The following is an 18,612-nucleotide window of genomic DNA, read 5'->3' on the forward strand; positions in this document are numbered from 1 at the left end:
GGGGTCACTGGAGCCTTCTGATACAACACACGGAGCCCACGCAGCACAAGAATTGGTCTGGCGTCATTGTTCCATGTTCACTGGATGCTGTAAGAGTCTGATTTGCATTAAAAACCTCTGCATTCAATAAACAAAAATAGGGATAATGACCAAAGCTCTATTTGGAGCAGAAAACAAACTCAAGCAATGAGTGTTTTCCACTGAATTCATTCAAGATTTTATTAGTTGAGCTCTCACTTAGGTTATTGGGCTCAGCTTGCCTTTAATTTCACTGACCTCAGTTATTCAAAACAAAAGGAGTCTGGTGTGTGTGTGTGTGAGTGTGTGCGTGTGTGTGCGTGTGTGTGTTCGCGCGCGCGCGCACACGGACGCATCACACACGCGCACACACACACACACAGGCTTTGTACATTCTTCACATTGCAAACCCATCAACAAAAGGAGGAAGATCTGAGGGGAATGAGTGGTTTTTGCGGGTTTGGAGGATGGAGAATTTCTCTACATAAACAAGAAGGTTTGGATTGGAAGTCTGCTAAAAAAAATGTTACAGCTGACCACAGGGTTGTAAATCCAGACTGGAAGGAGAAAAAGAGAAACACTGCAAGCGAGTGAAGTGTGTGTGGCTGCAACGTTTGTGGGTTAGATGAGAAACAAGCGCTGAGTGAAACCGAGAAGGGGGGTGGCGGGTGTGATTTGTTTGGTGCGCGGAGCCAATAGAAATCCCAGACCGCGGTAATATCCCGGTGCAGCGCCGCGCCGAGTCAGAGCTGAGTCTCGCGCCCGTGCACATCTGCGAGCCGCAGCCCAGCGCGCCCCGCGGAGCCGGCTGCCCGCGGCCCCCAGCCCCGCGCGCCTCCGCATGCGCGGCCGCGGCACTCCGGCCCCCGAAGGCGGCAGAGGGAGAGCCAGCGCGCGGCCGGCAGTGGACTATATAGCTCAGAGGAGAGGGACCCGAGGAGGAGGCTTCCATCACGTCATTGCAGGTATGCAGCTTGTCACGACTAATGTGGCACAGACAAGGTTTCTGGTTTCTACGTTCGCCAGGCACTTAAAAGTAATGGACATCGTTGGTTCCACTGCCGGTCAGAGTAGAAAGCACTGAGTGAGTGGCTCGCTTGATTCACCCTGGATAATCAAAGCTCTTAACATGTGTTTGGGGGCCACAGGGTATATTCACCTATCCAATTATCCGTGAGCGTAAAACAAGGACCTTCAAACTTGACCGTCATCTCTTCCTTTAAAATAACATCAGTACCTGCATGTTGCCATGCTGCCCACTTCTGTATCTCGGTGACCTCCGTTGTAACTGTGACCTACAGCAACTCAAACACTATCTGATTGTTAGAAAGCAGGCTTTGAGCATGCCCACCTACCTATCAGGTTAATAGCCTCCCCAGAGGAACAGGAACCAGAGCGGACTTGAGCATGGTTTTGATCTTTAAAGCGAATGGCCAACGTGGACTAAGCTCTTGAGTGAAATATCTCTGTATCGCTTTGCTGTGGTTGAAGAAGAAGCGAGAAGGGAGAAAGGGATTTCTCAGTGTAATGGTCAGTGACTCTTCTTGTGTACCTGATTTATTTTTACATCGTCTTATGAGTGGAAAATGCATTTGTATTCTGCACCCTCAGGCAGGATGAGTTTCAAGACCTCATATATTACTACAGGAAAGAGTCGTGAATTGGAAATGTATTATAAATGTGATACTTGTAAGGAAATGCCCATTTTTGGTTTGATTTTATTTGATACTAAATTCGGTAGACGTCTGGCCATTTCTTTTCCATTTTTTCTTCATTTCATTTTGAGACATGAGTTTTGTTTTAAAAAAAAAATCTATTCCCTGGGTTTTTACCATGTTTGATTTCAAAATTTGAAGATGGTTATATAACTTTTTTTTTTCCTGTTGATTACTTGTGATTAAATTAACATTGCTTAATGAGTTCAGTCTTGCCCTTCGAAAAGCCAATAGAGATTGAATGAAGCCTGAGTTAAAAGATTAGTCTTGCTTTGGGCGATCCTCAAATAACTGGCGTATAACTGCCCTGAATGCCTGGAAAACCAGCTTTTCCTGCAGTGAAGAACATATTCGGATTGAGGCTCTAGTTCAACAAGAGAATGTCACTGTAGCAGGTGCAGGAGCAATAGAATACCTTATCTTACTAGCACTGTTCTCTGTGGATTCTTGGTGGAACATATTCAAACCATCCGTTGGTAATTCGCAATCAATTCCCCATTCTGTCATGGCTGGTTTTCAGGGCACTCCTTATCCAAGACATGTGCCTGCCCAAGGTAGATAAGGAAGTTATAAGAAAGGTATTTGTTTTACATATCACAATGGAGAATTTACATTGACCCGTGTTTTTTTTTTTTTTATCAAATGAACATGTTCTTTTGCCATTAAGGAAAATGCATGCATGTAGTCATGAAAAATGTCCATATTTTTGCCCACTGCCAAGTTTGAATGATTTAACAGGGTATTTTTGAAATCATGTCAAAGAATATACATGGCAAATGAATATTTTATTTAGGAGAGAGCATTTTTATTTTATAGATGAATACTTTTCTCTTTTTACATCACAAAGGAAACTGACTGTGAAGAATTCACCTATTTAAATAAATACTAACTAATTGACCCAACTAAATTCTATTTACAGTTAAAAGTGGAGTCTTGTGTCACTATAAACAATTTCAATCTATAACTATAATATCTGAAATAAATTGAGGCCCATTTCCCTCTTGCCATTCAAACTCTAAAGCAACTTTGGTCATGTTGGTGGCGACAAAGTAAATTTGAGACTGAATGTATATACACACTTTGTCTGAACTAAGAGACACGATGGCTTTTTGAAGATAAATGTAAACAATGCTGTGATTACTCATTGTTTTGTGCTATCATTCTTCACTGAGAGAAGTAATCAAAAGTTCATTCCCTGTGCATTTTAGTATAGCCAGCCAGAGCTTTAGATGCCCGCAAGTTACCCGTCTGGTAAAGTTTAAACAAGGTACATGCCTTTAAATCTCTTTAGAGTAAACACCTCTTCCTCAGCCCTCTTCTTCTAAAGCGAAGGAATGGAATTAGGCTTCCAGTCTGGGCGCCCGAGTTCCTATTGATATGGAGAGGCCTGGCCGGCCTAGGTCAAGGACAAACATTGAGAGGCTGCTCAGTCACAGGCACACAACAGATTAGACCAGCCATGTTTGTACCCCAGGGTCGCTACAGCAATCATGCCAGATTGTAAGCATTTTCTCAGTATCAGGGTCCTTTAAGTATTTAGGAGAAAGTAATGAATTATTGCAACCAAACGTGCCAAGTATTGGGCTTAAAACAAGTCACACAAAGGACCAGCACAAATAAGACAAATTGTTTCGAAGGGGAAAACATGCAATTATAAATTCGGCCTCCGGTGCCATCTATTCCTGTGTTCACTTAGCTGTTTCTCTTCCTACGACACAGTACTCCTTTATATGAATTGGACGTGCTGACTAATAATGCATAGAATTAATCTTGATCACATGTCAGGCTGCAGTATGGTCCTCAAACCACTAATCTAAATACAGATATTTCCCATGGCCACCACTTTCTGTTGGGAAGATGTCTTTGGCCAGCACATCCACAGGACCCAGCTCATGTGGAACACTGATTTGCAGAGCAGAGTCCCACATGGCAGTAAGAGGACGAATAAGGAGAGGGTCAAAGCACTGGGGTATGAGAGAAGATGGCATAAAGATTGGCATCCTTAAATATGACTCTTGGAATCCAAGAGTCAAAGCAATAATGAGTTTATTTCCTCAAATAAGCTTCAAGTATAAAATTTAGTGAGATTTTCTGAGTATTCTAAACAGTCTCATGTGTACACAGGTACCTTGCACACAGGTATGGGATGAAAATCGATACACTTGATGAGCTGTTAACACTCCTGTATACACAGGCCAGGAGAGGGCAGCATACAAACTCCGAAAAGTGTTGCCTCCTGTTGACCAGCGGGAGACTCCAATCCCCAAATAGCTGAACCTGCCTCCCTAATTGTCGGCACCTTCCTTCTTTTGGAAAGCAGAGTCTAGGGCCTTACTTAACAAGGGATACCACATTCAGAAAGGCTTGTTTCCACTTTTGCCTCCAGACTTGGTGCCGCCTGGCAAAATAAGGAAAGCAACATAGTTGAGAGAGAACTCAATTTCTCTTGCTTTGAATTAACTTCACTCTTTGAAGCTATTCAGTCTTTATCTTTGCTCTGCCCGCAGGTGGGTGGGGAAAAGGGAAGTAGAATGCAGAGAATAAGAGATAAAAAAAGAATAAGGTTTCTTGAGTTGGTTCTCCAGGGGAAAGGCTTATGAGCTGCTTTAGCCATAAACCTAGCCTTTACATTAAGCATGTGTCAAAGGCAGGTTCAAGGCCACAAGAATACATTTTATGTGCTGGCAATCAACAGTGTGTGTAGAATCCTCGCGCATTTGGTTTCAAAACAGAAGGGCTGGAATAGCGTCTCTTAGCGTTCCAGAGTTTAAGACCATGTGCTAAAAAATAAGAATTATGCATCCACCTCTTAGAATCTCAGAGATGGTCAAACCTCGTCCTTAGCACACCTGGTCCAGCCTTTTAAAAACTCAAGGCTCATAAGCCTCGCACTGTTGTCTCTTTCACGGATCAGCCAAATCATGGGGGCAAAGTATAAATGTGCATAGGAGAGATAATCACTCTTAAAGTGGGAAGCCTGTAACTGGCGGTGGTACTTTCTGCACATTTCGTCTCAATTTAGCTAAGTTGGTGATTTTAGCTACAGGATACTTTTGTCTCTTTGCCCTCTTTAGTTCAAATGCCACACAACTTGCTACTAAGTATGAAGGCCCTAGGAGGCAGCTCAGGAGGGGGCTTTAAAACAAAGTCTGAGAGGCCCAGAAAAAAACATTCTCGGTGAAAAGCTGAGGTTCCTCCTGGGAGAAGAGGAGGCAGAAGGGACATTGGACTGGGGACAGGCACATGAGGGTGAGGGAAGCCATGACCTCTGTGTCAAGAAAGGATAATTCTGAGGCTAATTCAGGAAAGTGAACCCTGGGACCTTCAGGGGCTGCCCAGCAAGGCTCAATTTTGTGTGTACGAATGAGGCCTTGGAGGCTCTGATCGCTGCTTCTCTCTGGTGCCACTCTACTCTGCTAGGAGGTATGGTGTCCTTGAATCAGAGAAAAAGGTTTTTTTCAAGGACAAAGTAAAGATTTCTTGGTGTCTGGGAAGAAAGGGAGGTCACTGTGTGTCCTCCGCATTTGCAGTCAGATTAGCCTCTGTAGCACTCCCATGTACCGTCTGAAACTATGCAGTGCCCCAGTGCTGAGAAAGCTTGGATGAAAGGGGAGGATTCATCCAGGGTCACCACAGAACCAAACACAATGCTTTAATAGTGGGGTGTTAGCAACAAGGGAGGAAGAGATAAATCCTAGAGGCTGAGAATCTCCACCGTGGCTTTTCAGTTGTTGTATCGCTTCGAAGCTCCTTTCAGTCAGAGAAACTCTGGTTTCCGTCTCTTTTTTTTTTAGATTACTTTGCAATAAAGGAATCCCATGGCTGAAGGAGAAATCTCTTTGAAGGTACTTACCTGTTTGAGAGGCAAAACAGGGTAAGTAAGATCATAGTGTTCTGGCCGATGCAGGAACCCTCAGGAAAAGACATACTTGAGGGTATGTTACGCTAAGAAAACATTTCTGAATTGTGAATGCAAGGGAATTAGAAACAAAGGAAATACATGACTTAATGGAAAAATTCTCCTGAAATAGAGTTTTTGAAGGATATGATGCCAAGAGCACAAATATTCGCAAACATGACTTTCATGTTATGGATTAGTGGCAGTTCCAAGCTAAAATTCTCCTCTCCTATAATTTATTTAAACAGCAAGAGAGCGGAAAAAGGGCACACACTGAGCAGGCGAACACTTGACTAGCTCATGTGAAATGCTAAGCCAAATTGACTTTGTCTAGTACAAATACTGTCTGCATTAAAAATCATTCCACCTGGTTCTATGACCATGATTCTAAAAGCTAGAGGAAGCTAATCTTATCACCTGTGGGAAACTTGCCACCTTCGCTCTGCTTTTATGCAATTACAACACAAACCCTGAGTAATGCATTATATTTTCTAATTGCAGTAGCGGCATTTGGGGATAGTTGATAAATGTGTGATATTGTACTTAGAGTTCATTTAAATCCAGCAGCTCTGTACTGAGATTTCATTGCCAACTGCTTTTTCTAGGAATCTAAGTTTCATCAAAGTTTCAAGCTATCTTTAATTTTTCCTTATTCATCACTTTACAAGTTAAGATTCAGCTAACATTTCTGGAAGGCTTAACACTTACCAGATTATTCTAGACACATTCCTGCATATTATGTAATTTAATCTTTACTACAACCTCAAGGATTTATCTTCTGCAAGTTTTATTGATGAAGGCAGTTGATGATAACCACAACATTTGATAGCTAAGAACGTGGCCATTATGCAAGCGTTCGTTCAACAAATAGCTCTTGAGCTTCTGGTTTGTATAGCTGTAACAACAGCAACAGTAATAAAATAATATGGTTATTATCACCAGCATGACCCTTTATATTTCCACATACACTGTTGCATTTAATTCCTGTATAAGCCATTTACTCATTCGGTTAAAAACAACAACAGCAAACTTCTTTCTATGTCACCAACTCATCACTAAATGATTAAAATTACATATATGGAAATAATCTTGATTGACTGTGGCTTGATTTATATCTGTAGTCATAGGAGTGTCTCATTTGATAGACTATAAACAAATGAAAAATATTAATCCTCAAGCCTACTATCTGAGAGAAAAATAGATAGGTGTCAATTTTAACACTTTTGCTAAGGATGTGCTCGTGTCTCAGGGCCACATCCTCTAGCCTGCAGAGAGCATGCCTCATTGTTCCTCATTAAATATTTGGAGCAATAGAAATGCTTCAGGTATATATATCCAAGACTTCAACTTGACAAATAATATGGGAAAGGTACTTAAGGTATCTCACTTTTATGAATTCAGAGAATGTAAACTTTGGAGTAAACAGACAATAACATTACTTTGTTTTAGAGAACCAAATGGTATTAAGACTCTTTTGACCTAGAAGAGTGTTATCTGGTTATTATTAAAACTTACTAAGCTGGGAAACTCAGGAGAACTGGGATTTCACCCGTTCTTGTTTTTCACACTGGAAGTATGGCCTTAGGGACAACCTACAGTCTCTTGAGTTCACTCTTTAAAAGGAGAAAGTGGAAGTGGATCATCATATTTCATTCCAGCTCTGAGCATCAGTTCTACATGCTTCCTTCTGTGACGATAGCTGACAGTCCTTGAAGGATGATTGTTTGTTAAACAGTTTGTAGGTATCGTATAATCTATACCAAAATCCTAGTATTCTTGTTATTATCGCCGTTTTACAGGAGAGATAACTAAGGTTTAGAGAGAGATTAAGAGCTTTCAAATTTAACACAGCCAAGCAAATTGCAGAACTGGGTTTCAAACCCCTGTCCTCCAGCTTTCCCATAGTATGTTACACCTTCATTCACTTATTTATATTATGTGTGGAGAGGATACCATGTGGGAGGTGCTTCAAGGTTATATGGGATAATTGTGAAGAGCTCAAACAAGTGGGAAAGACAAAGAATATCCTAGTAATTATAATGGTGTTTGCATAGTATTATAATACAGGATGCCTTGAAAGTCTATGGTATCATTTTGCCTTGTTAACAAAACCATTTGATTGACAATATTATAAGTCTACTGATTATTATCTTTTCTTTACATTATTTGGCTATTTCTTCCCCTCCAATAAACGATGGTTTTAGTCTCCCTTGTATAATTGTTTTTGTCATATGTTTACATCTTTCAATAAATTTTAGGTTCCCTTGTGGACAGAAGCCATTTCTTATTCATCTTTTTATTTCCCAGAGCAGAATTGGTGCTTAATTAATTGTACCTCTATTGAGATCCAATTATATCTAGTTTATGGCTAGGATCAGAGACTCCTGCTTATTATCTGTTGAAAGGTGCAGTCTTCAAAAACCTGTAAATACACACATGTAGCATAGGCCAAAAAAAAAAAAAAATGACAAATTCAGTCATCTTGGGAAAAAACTTTCATTTTTTGCTTTGTGTAACTGATGCCTTGTGTTACACATTTGTTTAAAATGATCATTTCAGTAAGAAAATCAACTGTCATTAAAAGTCAATGACTCCTCTTTTTAAAAAAGTATTGCTTTGACTTTAAAATGCTTACTGACCATTTTGACAGATTTTTCTCCTGTGAGAGACAAGTTCATTATGAGAGGGTGCCAGTGCAAGTTTATCCTTCATCCCTTTGGGGTTTTGTGGGCTAGTTGTAACACACTGGAATACTTGCTGACTTTCTGGTCTCAGTGCTTTAATTAGGAATTAGCAAACTATCTCATACAGACTAAGTGATAAGGTTACTGAAGAATATGGAAACAATGTCAGTTTTTGAATTGGAGGGCTTAATTTAGGAGAAGCAGGAGAGTTCAAGAGGACTTATTTGCTCTCTGTGGTTGCAAGGAACAGTGTTTTTTAAAAATCTCTGTGAAAGAATTCTTTACTCTGGGGTAGTCTATGAGAACTCAGGGGAGTCTGTGAATTTGGGTGGAAAAAAAAACTGCATCCTTGTTTCCACTACCCTGTGATTGTCATTTCCCATTTCTTTTAGTTATGAATGTGAGCAACAAACCACAGTAGTGTTAGCAGAACCATCGCTTTGTCACCAATAGAGATCAGAGCTATTTTCTTTTTTTCTTTTAACGTTTATTTATTTTTGAGACAGAGAGAGACACAGCATGAACGGGGGAGGGGCAGAGAGAGAGGGGGAGACACAGAATCGGAAGCAGGCTCCAGGCTCCGAGCCATCAGCCCAGAGCCCGACGTGGGGCTCGAACTCGCGGACCGCGAGATCGTGACCTGAGCTGAAGTCGGTCGCTTAACCGACTGAGCCACCCAGGCACCCCCAGAGCTGTTTTCATATCACATTACAGTTGATACAGATGTCTCAAAATATCACACATATCACTACTTCAAAATTATGGTAATTATTATACCTATTTCTAGATCTTATTATTAATAGGTTATAAAAAAGACCACATGAATCTATATCACACTTTGTTTTTAATATATGTTGTTATATTTTATTATATTACACACACACACAGTCTTCTATTAAGAGTATACATTTCTGAACTTAGAAACATTATCCTGAAAAGGAGATTCATCAGACCCAAAGGAAGTCCATGGGGGACAAAAATGTAAGACACCTCACTCTATAGGATGGTAAATTTGGCTTATTCGATGGCAGACTTTCTATCAGCTGAAGTTGCTTCAAGTGGAATGAGCCACCCTGTGAGCCAAGGAAGCTTTGCCGGCAGGTGGCAGTGAGGGGGGCACTGGATTGAGTTCAGTTGAGGGGAGTCATACATCAGATACAGAGTTGGCCCTTGATGCTTCCACATAACACTGAGGCTACATGGTCAAGACCAAAAGACAAAGACGTTGCTTTATTCAATTTGGATTTACAAGGGTTTGAGCCAACCAGCTTCTATAAGGAGAGAAGAGTCCTGAAAGTCATGCCTCATGCCACATATCTTTGCGAGTGTTTCTAGGCTAGTCTCAAACATCAGGAAGGACTTGTTGGATGAGTGAATTGGATGGCTGAAGGCCACAGTTGCTGATCGGGTCTGGCGAGTGCCCTAAAGAGTCAGAGACTCTTTGCATGGCTTTCCCAGTCAGTCATAGATAGCTCTATGCTGCATTCTGTCTTTTCATTTCTTTTCTCCCCTGCTGTCCTGTGAGATATCTAAGGGGCCATGCATTTTCATCTTTACATCTCTAGTCCAAGACACTTAATGTTTGGCAAATGAATCGATGAATACCCCTGTAGAGGTCACTGTTGTTGCAGAACCAGTGGCCGCATTTTTAAAAAATAAATTAAGGAGGAACATATGAGAAAGGATACTTGTGATTTTACTCAATATAAGTATCATTGTGAGATTGGCTCATGGAGAACATAGTTCTGGACCACGAAGTACTCAAATAAGGCCCAAAAAAGAATCCTGTATATGGCAGGATGAGCAACTTCCATTCAACTCAATGGAAGTGTTGATAGCAAATGGCTTTCAGGATGGCTGGAGCCTTGGTGGCTTCCGGTAACTTCTAGGGAGGTAAAGCATTTTTTATTGTTACAGACTTTGTTTGGGAAGGCAGTGCCTATGCTGAAAGGCAGATTCGGGAGGGGGACAAAGAAGGACTTATCGAGCACATACTATGCATTTCAGGTATTTCAACATACAATATCTCATTGAATTTTTTATAATAAGTGCTATTGTCTACATTTTACTGACAAAGAACTGAAGCTTATTAAGCTTCAGTAAATTTCCTAACATTGTGAAGCCATCAGGGGGCTAAGTAAGCATTAAATTAAGAACTCCAAATAAAATTCACTGCCTTTTCACTACAACAAAGCTCTTACATACTGCCTTTTTCTTCAATAATTTTAGCTGTATTGCCTCACATTGATGTAGGGTTCCTACTAAAGACTCACAGAGACAACAGTCTAGGTAGGTTGTGTTGGGTGGATAATCAAACACAGAGGGAGCATGCACTGGTAAGCATGAACTTTGGAATCAGATAAACCAGGCTCCATTCCTGTCTGAGTGGCACTATGACTTAGTAGCTACTTAGTAGCAATATTCCTCATTTAAAATTCTATAGTGTTGTTTTAAGAATTATTTAAGATAATATGTTCAACCCAGGCACAAAAATGTAACTCTTGTTTTTATGTATGTATGTATGGATGGATGGATGGATGGATGGATGTATTTAGCAGGCTTCTGGTATTAGTGCATTGGGGCAAAAAAGCAAAGGTTCTCAGAATGAGTACCTGTGAATGTTTAATCAAAGAACAACTCATTTCTGTGAGTACTTTAGAATTGAGAGTTCAAATCCAATTTTATAAACTGAGATCAATGTTTGAGTCTTAATTTTATCTTTCAAATGTAATAACTTGTAGAAGAATTAAAGTTAATTAGAGAATTAAACATTAAGTCCAAACCATTGATTCTTTGGAAGATTATTTATGGGTCCAGAGCTAGAAATGGCAGAATATCAGAGATGGACTATATTTTCAAGGAACTTATAGCTAATGGGGAAGACAGAACATATATTTCAATAATAAAAACACAAGATGAAAACTGGGTATAATTGGTAAGGATGTGGGCAGATAAGGTGCCAAGGGTGTTGGAGGATTGAGATGTCACTTCCATTGAAGAATTTTTGATGCTTAAGGCCTGGGCAAATCATACCGTGTGCCGTTTTTCATTATTACCTTTCTGTTTTCTCCACCCTATGACCTGTGTTATGTATTAGTCTTCTAACTTACAGTTTTAGAGACACAAAGAAACAATTCATTTGATCTTCTCATTTTACAGATAAGGAACTGATAGTCCAGAAAGTCATGTGATTTTTAAGACTGCTAACTGGGGGCCCCCCGGGTGGCTCAATGGGTTAGGCATCTGACTTCAGCTCAGGTCATGATCTCACAGTTTGTGGGTTCGAGCCCCACATCGGGCTCTGTGCTGACAACTCAGAGTCTGCTTCGGATTCTGTGTCTCCCTCTCTCTCCGCCCCTCTGTCTCTTGCACTCTGTCTGTCTCTTTCTCTCAAAAATAAATAAACCTTTTTCAAAAAAAATTTTTGTAAAAGACAGTTAACTAGCTTTTTGTAGAACTGGTAATAGCATCCATGTTCCCTGTCTCCCTGTCTATTTCTCTTTCTACTACACCACGTTCCCCAGTGGACCTCCGCCACTACGCTAAGCCTAAATCAACAGTACATGAAGTGCTGTAGGAGATTTCACAAAGGTCCAAGGTGCAGCCTTCAGGATATGTGCCAAAGTGGGGGAGAAATCACTTTGCTTTGGGGACGGTAGAAGGATTTTGTAAAAATGCAGTGGAGTTTGTTGTTGTTTAATTTGGATGAACTTTTCTCCTGCTCTCTGTAATACTAAATAATCCCAGAGCTTGAACTCTCCAAGGCTGAGGTCCATTGAAATAGTCCCAGTCATTTTTAGAAGTCCAGCAGTGTCTTCAATGCAAGTGATGAACAGATAGAAAATGGAATAAAGTAGGAGGAGGAGTAAAGTAGCCTTAAATTCTTCTTCTCAGGTCTCCAAGTGTCATAGTACATTTTGGCTTACTGAAATAATGGCAATGACTTTCCTTTCCTTCTGTTTGGATCAGGATGGCTCTTTCTTATGATGTATGTAGTCCGGTTTTTCCTCATCCCCAACAACTAGTGTCTTCTCTGGTTCAAATGCCCTAGTGAGACTGGTTTACTTGGTCATACTTAGAATTACTTTTTTTTTCAACGTTTTTTTTTTTTTTTTTTTTTTTTGGGACAGAGAGAGACAGAGCATGAACGGGGGAGGGGCAGAGAGAGAGGGAGACACAGAATCGGAAACAGGCTCCAGGCTCTGAGCCATCAGCCCAGAGCCCGACGCGGGGCTCGAACTCACGGACCGCGAGATCGTGACCTGGCTGAAGCCGGACGCTTAACCGACTGTGCCACCCAGGCGCCCCCATACTTAGAATTACTTTAACCAACGAATGGAGCCTCTGGACAGGATTTGGGAAAAGAAAAGAGTTGGTGTCAGAGTCCATCCAGAACCTTCTCCCTCTTGTTTGTCAGAGGAAGGTCACTCTCAGGAGGAAAACATTCTGCTCTTCCTTAGCCAAGTCATGTTGGCACAGTGCTTTTTTTCCTTCCTCTTTCCTTTTATTTCTGGAACCAGACATGCACAACCAGACATCCACCTGGGACAGATCCCCCAGTAAATAGTGGGCACCTCCCTCCTTTACTCTCTATTGAATGAATGAATGAGGCCCAGCAGTCCTTACTGTGGTGCTCCCAGTTTACCATGAGAGTTGGCAACAGATGGACTGTTCAGTGTGGGAGAAGCATTATCCTTTGCAAAGTCAGGAAGATGTTTTACTCCAGGAGAGGAAGCAGCAGGAAGCAGGGCATAGATGAAGGAGGGTCTGTTCAAGGCAGGAAAGCCATACTCCTTGGCTACTTCATTCATGTTTGCTTCCCTACTCCAGTTGAGTTTACATGCCATTGACCTCAAGTAATTGGGCTGTGGAAGATGAAACAGCTAACTCTTCATAAAATTTCTTTTTATCCATATTTGGAGCAAAAATTGTGAACTCTATTCTTGGGGTTGAATTAGACAGTATTGCTGATGACTGATGTCTGAATAGGCACCATATGGATTTGTACAAAGGGAAGAAAATAATCCTCAGTTGTAAAAATATCTTTGGTCTTCACAAGGGTGATATGCACCCACATGTTTCTGTCAGGTGGTTTTGCTATAAACGATTATTCTTGGACTAATAGGAAAATTTCCTTTTATAGTGATTGTACATTTTCCCAGATTATCAGTGTAGCATGCAAAATCCCACAACTTTAGAAACTCAAAAGATCAAAGGCAGAGAGGCCATTGGAGTCTTTAGACTCACCACACACCAGAACAATAGTTTGGCTACCAGAAAGCCCTTTTAATGACAACAAGAAAGTGTACTCTCATAATTGCCACACTGCACTGTGAAAATTGATATGCATTCCTAATTCCTGCATTAGATATTCCTGTTGTTTCTCAATGGCAGTAAAATTCAGATTGTCTCCATATGATTAAAACATTGGCCAATTGAGGTTTGGAGCTGTTTAGTCAATAGTAACTGCTGTGGTGTTGAACTGATTTTCTGTTTCAAATGACAGCCAAGACTATCAAATAAACCCAAAAATATTTATTAGGGAGGCTTCTGAATATATAGACTGTGGCTCATGACACAGACTCAATAATCTCATTAAAGGAGGGGAAAAGATTTTTTCCATCTGTGTAAACCCCTTCAGTAGCTGGCCTGAAGGGTAGGTGCATTGAAAATGTTTTTAGGGTGCGTGAAAAAAACAAGTAACTTGGAGCATGTGGAGTTGAACGTAAGGATCTATAACTGTTTAAATGTAGAAAAAGTCACCGGTAATATTAGCAAATTGGCCATCAGTTTAGAACTTCTGCCCTGCTTCGTCAGGGTTCTGATTTACACACATACGATCCACACACATTATTGAGTGTTTACAGTGTGCCAGGCACTAGGAATGTAAAAAAGGACTAAGCTGTGCTCCGGGCCTCCTACAACACCCGGTCCAGCAGGGGAGACACACGCCAACCAGATAACAGCAGCATTCAATAGGGAGGGCTACCTCTGAGCTAAGTGAAGTGGGAACAGGGCAAAAGGGGCAAATGTGAATCACTAGTTTTGCTTTGTAGAGACTAGGAAGCACACATTGTACTGGAGGAGAGCGTGTGCCTGGTATGCTAAGCAGTTTACAACTCCCACACATCATCTGCTTAGCAGTTTCGTTTTTGTTGTTGTTCTGTTTTTGTGAGAGTACAATAGATGTGCTGTGCAACTTTTTCCTAGTTCTTTGAACTAAGAGTAGATGCAGACAGTCCGTGGCATCTAAAATGTCCTGCTGGTCTGCCTGCCCGTGGCTCAGGAGGCTCCCTCGGCACTCTGCTCTCGGAATGCTCTGGCTTCTGGGTTTTGCTGCACACCAGAGACAGGGGTCTCATTACTGGCTTTTTCCGAAAGGATCGTAACCACGATCATAAAAAAGGATTATTGGAATCCCAGCAAGTCACATTCAGGTGTAGCTCTTCGGAAAAACATGATCCGAGGAAGGCAATGTGCCTCAGTAGAGTAGTAATGCTCCTTGTTTCTGGTTTCATATCTGGCGTTGGCTGGATTTTAGTTCATGACAAAGAATGGCACAGCAGGCTTGTAGTTTCCAGCCTTTATTTACTTGTCCACTGGCCAGAACGCAGGATGGAGAAAGTGAATATCAAAAGGTCAGATCCTTTTCTTTTTTTTTTTTTCTTTTTTTTCCCCCTCTCCCCCAAGTACGCACAAGGAGATAACCAAATGTTTGTTTTTCTGTCAGAGCATAAGTTTGGGTACATCTACGTGACTAGAGGCAGCTGACCTGGAATCCTGTTTCATAACAGCGGCTTACCTGGAGTGCTCTAAACCGCTCTCCGCAGCCCAAGATGGCATTAAAAATAGGTCCAGTCACCTTTTCATATCGGGTGGGTGCATGCAAATGACTGTGGTAAGTGGTGATGGGGGACAGAAAATAACAAGTGATCTGTATGTACTTTTGCATTTCCTTAGCTTCTCCCTGGAAAAACATAATGGATTTCAAACACTGACTAAGTTGCCCCTACCTAAGAAATGTTATTATATAAAATGATTCATTAGATTCAGGGTTCTACCTTATGTTGAAATAAGGAAGATATCCATCTCTCAAACGAACTCGGAAATGCCAAAGATTTGATAATAATAATGACAAGAAAAATAATCTCTATCACTCATCGGGCCCGACCATAGTAGAGCAATCTAATTATAACTGTTATTATAATAGCCACACCTCATTTAGGACTTACTATGTTTCAAGGACTGGAGTCAGTCTTTTTTACATGCACTTAAGCCTTAATAACCACCCTGAGAAAAGCACCACTATCTCTGTGCTTCAGAAGCATGGGTGTCAAGTTATTTCCCCTTAAGCAAAAGGTAAGCCCTCTGTCTATCTACTTCCAAAGCTCTAACTCATAACCTTCAGCAAGATTACAACCTACACACGTATTAGTAGGTGTCTTACAAAGACAATCCCATTTAATTTTCAAAGCAACCTTAGAGTCAAGTCTTATTGTTATTCCTTTCACACAAATGAAGACCCAAAGCCACACTTCCAGTAGCAAGGAGCCAGAATTCAGACCCAACTCGGCCGAACTCCAAAGCCCATGCTTTCCATCCACTCAATATGCTGCCTCCAGACGTGTTCCAGGATGCTATCCTCATCCTCAGATTGCCTTTCCTCCCAGTGGGTTTTCTGGTGCCTGAAATTCCCTTAATAGGAAATAACACCTTCCATTCCATAATTTGGAAAGTGACTTGGAAAGAAAAACACTGCTGGGGTATTTGAAGAGTGACCAAAGAACTCTGGATTGCCAAGGCCAGTATACAGGTGCACAGGGGGAGAGAGACACAGGAAACAGGGTACACAGGGAGGGGATGGGGGCCTAGTGCTGAGAGAGAAAAATAAGTTAGGAAAAGGAACCAGAGGATTAATGAGGAAGCAAGTACTGCACCATTTTCCTGAGGGCTAGGCTAGTGAATCACACTGCCTAGAATCAAAAAACAAACAAGCAAACACCCAGAAAACTCTGAACTAAGTTTTTTCTTTAAATTTCATAGTAGTATTCCCTGAAAATATTATTCATAAGTAGATCTGAGGCCAAACATATATAGAAGCATATATACCCTTAACTTGGGTTTTTCTTTGGTCTTGCCCTTATATCTCATTATGGATTTATTATTAAATGCTCTCATGTTCTACCCATGTAGGGTGATGCCACTTCTAATTCTAAATGGCAGAAAGAGTTTCTCAGTCCAATATTCCTATCTTCCTAGACTCACATCCTGTATTTCACTCTATTTTATTTCCCCCCAAAAAAGGAAAATAATGACTCAATTTTCATCCATTTATTTTTATCAACTATTTATTGAATATTTCCTCTGTAGGAAGGACTTTAGCTCCAGAAAGCAACTGATTGACTGTTCCCCACAATGTCAAATGTCGTATGTGTTCTGTACATCAAGGAACTTAGTTTCTGGGAATAAAGCTGATGAGATGCCTCTCGAAACTAGGTGACCATAAAATTTATTGTCCAAACCAGACATTTTTCAGAGGTTAAGTGGGTGCTGTTAATAAATATTCTGGGACAACAGGCAGAAGGCAGGCCATTACAGGCAAACAAAGGCATGGAAGAAGAGTGGTCTGGCCCCTCGGGGAGTGTAAGCCCTTCAGGAAAACACAGTCCTGGAAAATCACGTGTGACACTGAAGGCAATCACATATATTCATTGACAAGTACTAAGAACTTCCTGTGTGCCAGGGTGGGGCTGGGCACTATTAAGAAATCACTATTGGGGCACCTGGGTGGCTCAGTCAGTTGAGCATCCGACTTCGGCTCAGGTCGTGATCTTGCGATCCGGGAGTTTGAGCCCCGCGTCGGGCTGTGTGGTGACAGCTTAGAGCCCGGAGCCTGCTTCGGATTCTGTGTCTCCCTCTCTCTCTGCCCCTCCCCACTCATGCTCTGTCTTTCTCTCTCTCTCTGTCAAAAATAAATAAACATTAAACAAAATTAAAAAAAAAAAAGAAATCACTGTTGACACTCACAATCTAGTGAAAAAAGATACATGCATGACTTATGTTAGTAATAGTAACAGTGCCAGCCAGCATTCCCTGAGAACTGTCCATATGACACCCTCTCTGTTAATTGATTTTTTGTTCATTATCCCGTGTAATTCTCACTCAGTCTTATACACTAAGTAGTATATTTATGCTGGCCTTTCAAACTGGGATACTGAGACTCAGCAAGGAGAACATGTCCAAGGTCTGTCAACATACAACTGGTGGAAGCGGGTTACAAGCCTCGATGCATGCAGGTTCCAGGCCTCAGCTCATAGCCACCATGCTTTTCTGCTTCCCAGTGGAGGACACTAAGACAGAGGTCATGGTGGACGTAGATGCCAAGTGATGGTGGAGCACAAAGAAGCCTCCCGTTTCCTGTGGTGTGTGTGGAGCATGCGGGGAGGGGAAGCATCACAAAGGAGGCAGCATTTGCGATGGGCCTTGAAGAAATCCTGGAATTTCATCAGGGAGTAGAGGAGTGGGATGGAGACATTCCAGGCAAAGGGCCAGCCAGGGAAGCAAATTTCTCCCGTTCAGCATCATGGTGTAAGGGGCAGTGACAGGACCCGTGTCTTCAGAGTGCTTGTCTCTATGGTGGAGAGTAGGAGAAGGCCCAAAGTTGGCAACATTTTGAAGGTGCATAAGCATATGATTTTAGGCAGTTTTCTGTAAGTTTGAGATCACTGTTAAGGCCAGAGATGGATGCAGAACCTCGGTCCCCACTGTACCTCGAGCATTTCCTTTCACATGACAAACTGACTCCAAATATACTGCTGTCACTAGAAAGTAGTTTCTGTCACATCTCAGAATTGTGATAGACTCCATGTTACACAGTAAATCAAGGAATAAATCAAGAACAGAAAGACTTCGGAAAACCCTATTTGTCAGATGACATCAGGTGTTGGACTTCCATCCTATGTGAGTTTTGAAAATAATCACAACGTACCACTCTAACGGCTATTTTTTTAAGTTTAAATGTTTTGTTTTCCCTGATGGAAATATTTTCAAAATTGTTTATTTTCCTGCCCTATTAAACATAATGTACTAAAAGCGATAAAACCCTCCTTTGTAAAATCATTATCATCCTAGAGAACATCAATTGTGCCGTAGGCCCTCATGTTTTATTAAGCACACATTTATTTATATTAATTTAATAAGTATCTATAGTGTGCTTGCTATGTGCCAGGTACTGTTCCAAATGCTTTATAACTAAGTCGTGTCATCTTTATGAGGCTGAGACATTTCTCATCTGTAT

At 41.3% G+C, this 18,612-nt stretch overlaps 1 protein-coding gene across 4 annotated transcripts in view; it reads left to right on the plus strand.

The window, feature by feature from the left end:
- The first annotated feature begins 492 nt into the window (after nt 1-492).
- The window catches only part of GREM2 (gremlin 2, DAN family BMP antagonist), a 111,602-nt gene continuing 93,482 nt past the window's right edge, over nt 493-18,612 (plus strand). The window contains exons 1-2 of one of the 4 annotated variants that reach the window (XM_047840959.1): nt 493-983; nt 5,528-5,607. In XM_047840959.1, coding sequence (XP_047696915.1) covers nt 5,552-5,607 — 56 coding nt within the window. In that variant the 5' untranslated portion in view covers nt 493-983; nt 5,528-5,551. Of the gene's footprint in view, nt 984-1,003; nt 1,549-3,852; nt 5,608-18,612 lie in introns of those variants that run through there. The other 3 variants (XM_047840960.1, XM_047840962.1, XM_047840961.1) reach the window with 3 other exon arrangements.

This window comes from Prionailurus viverrinus, chromosome F1, assembly GCF_022837055.1.
Source record: "Prionailurus viverrinus isolate Anna chromosome F1, UM_Priviv_1.0, whole genome shotgun sequence".
Lineage (NCBI taxonomy): Eukaryota > Metazoa > Chordata > Mammalia > Carnivora > Felidae > Prionailurus > Prionailurus viverrinus.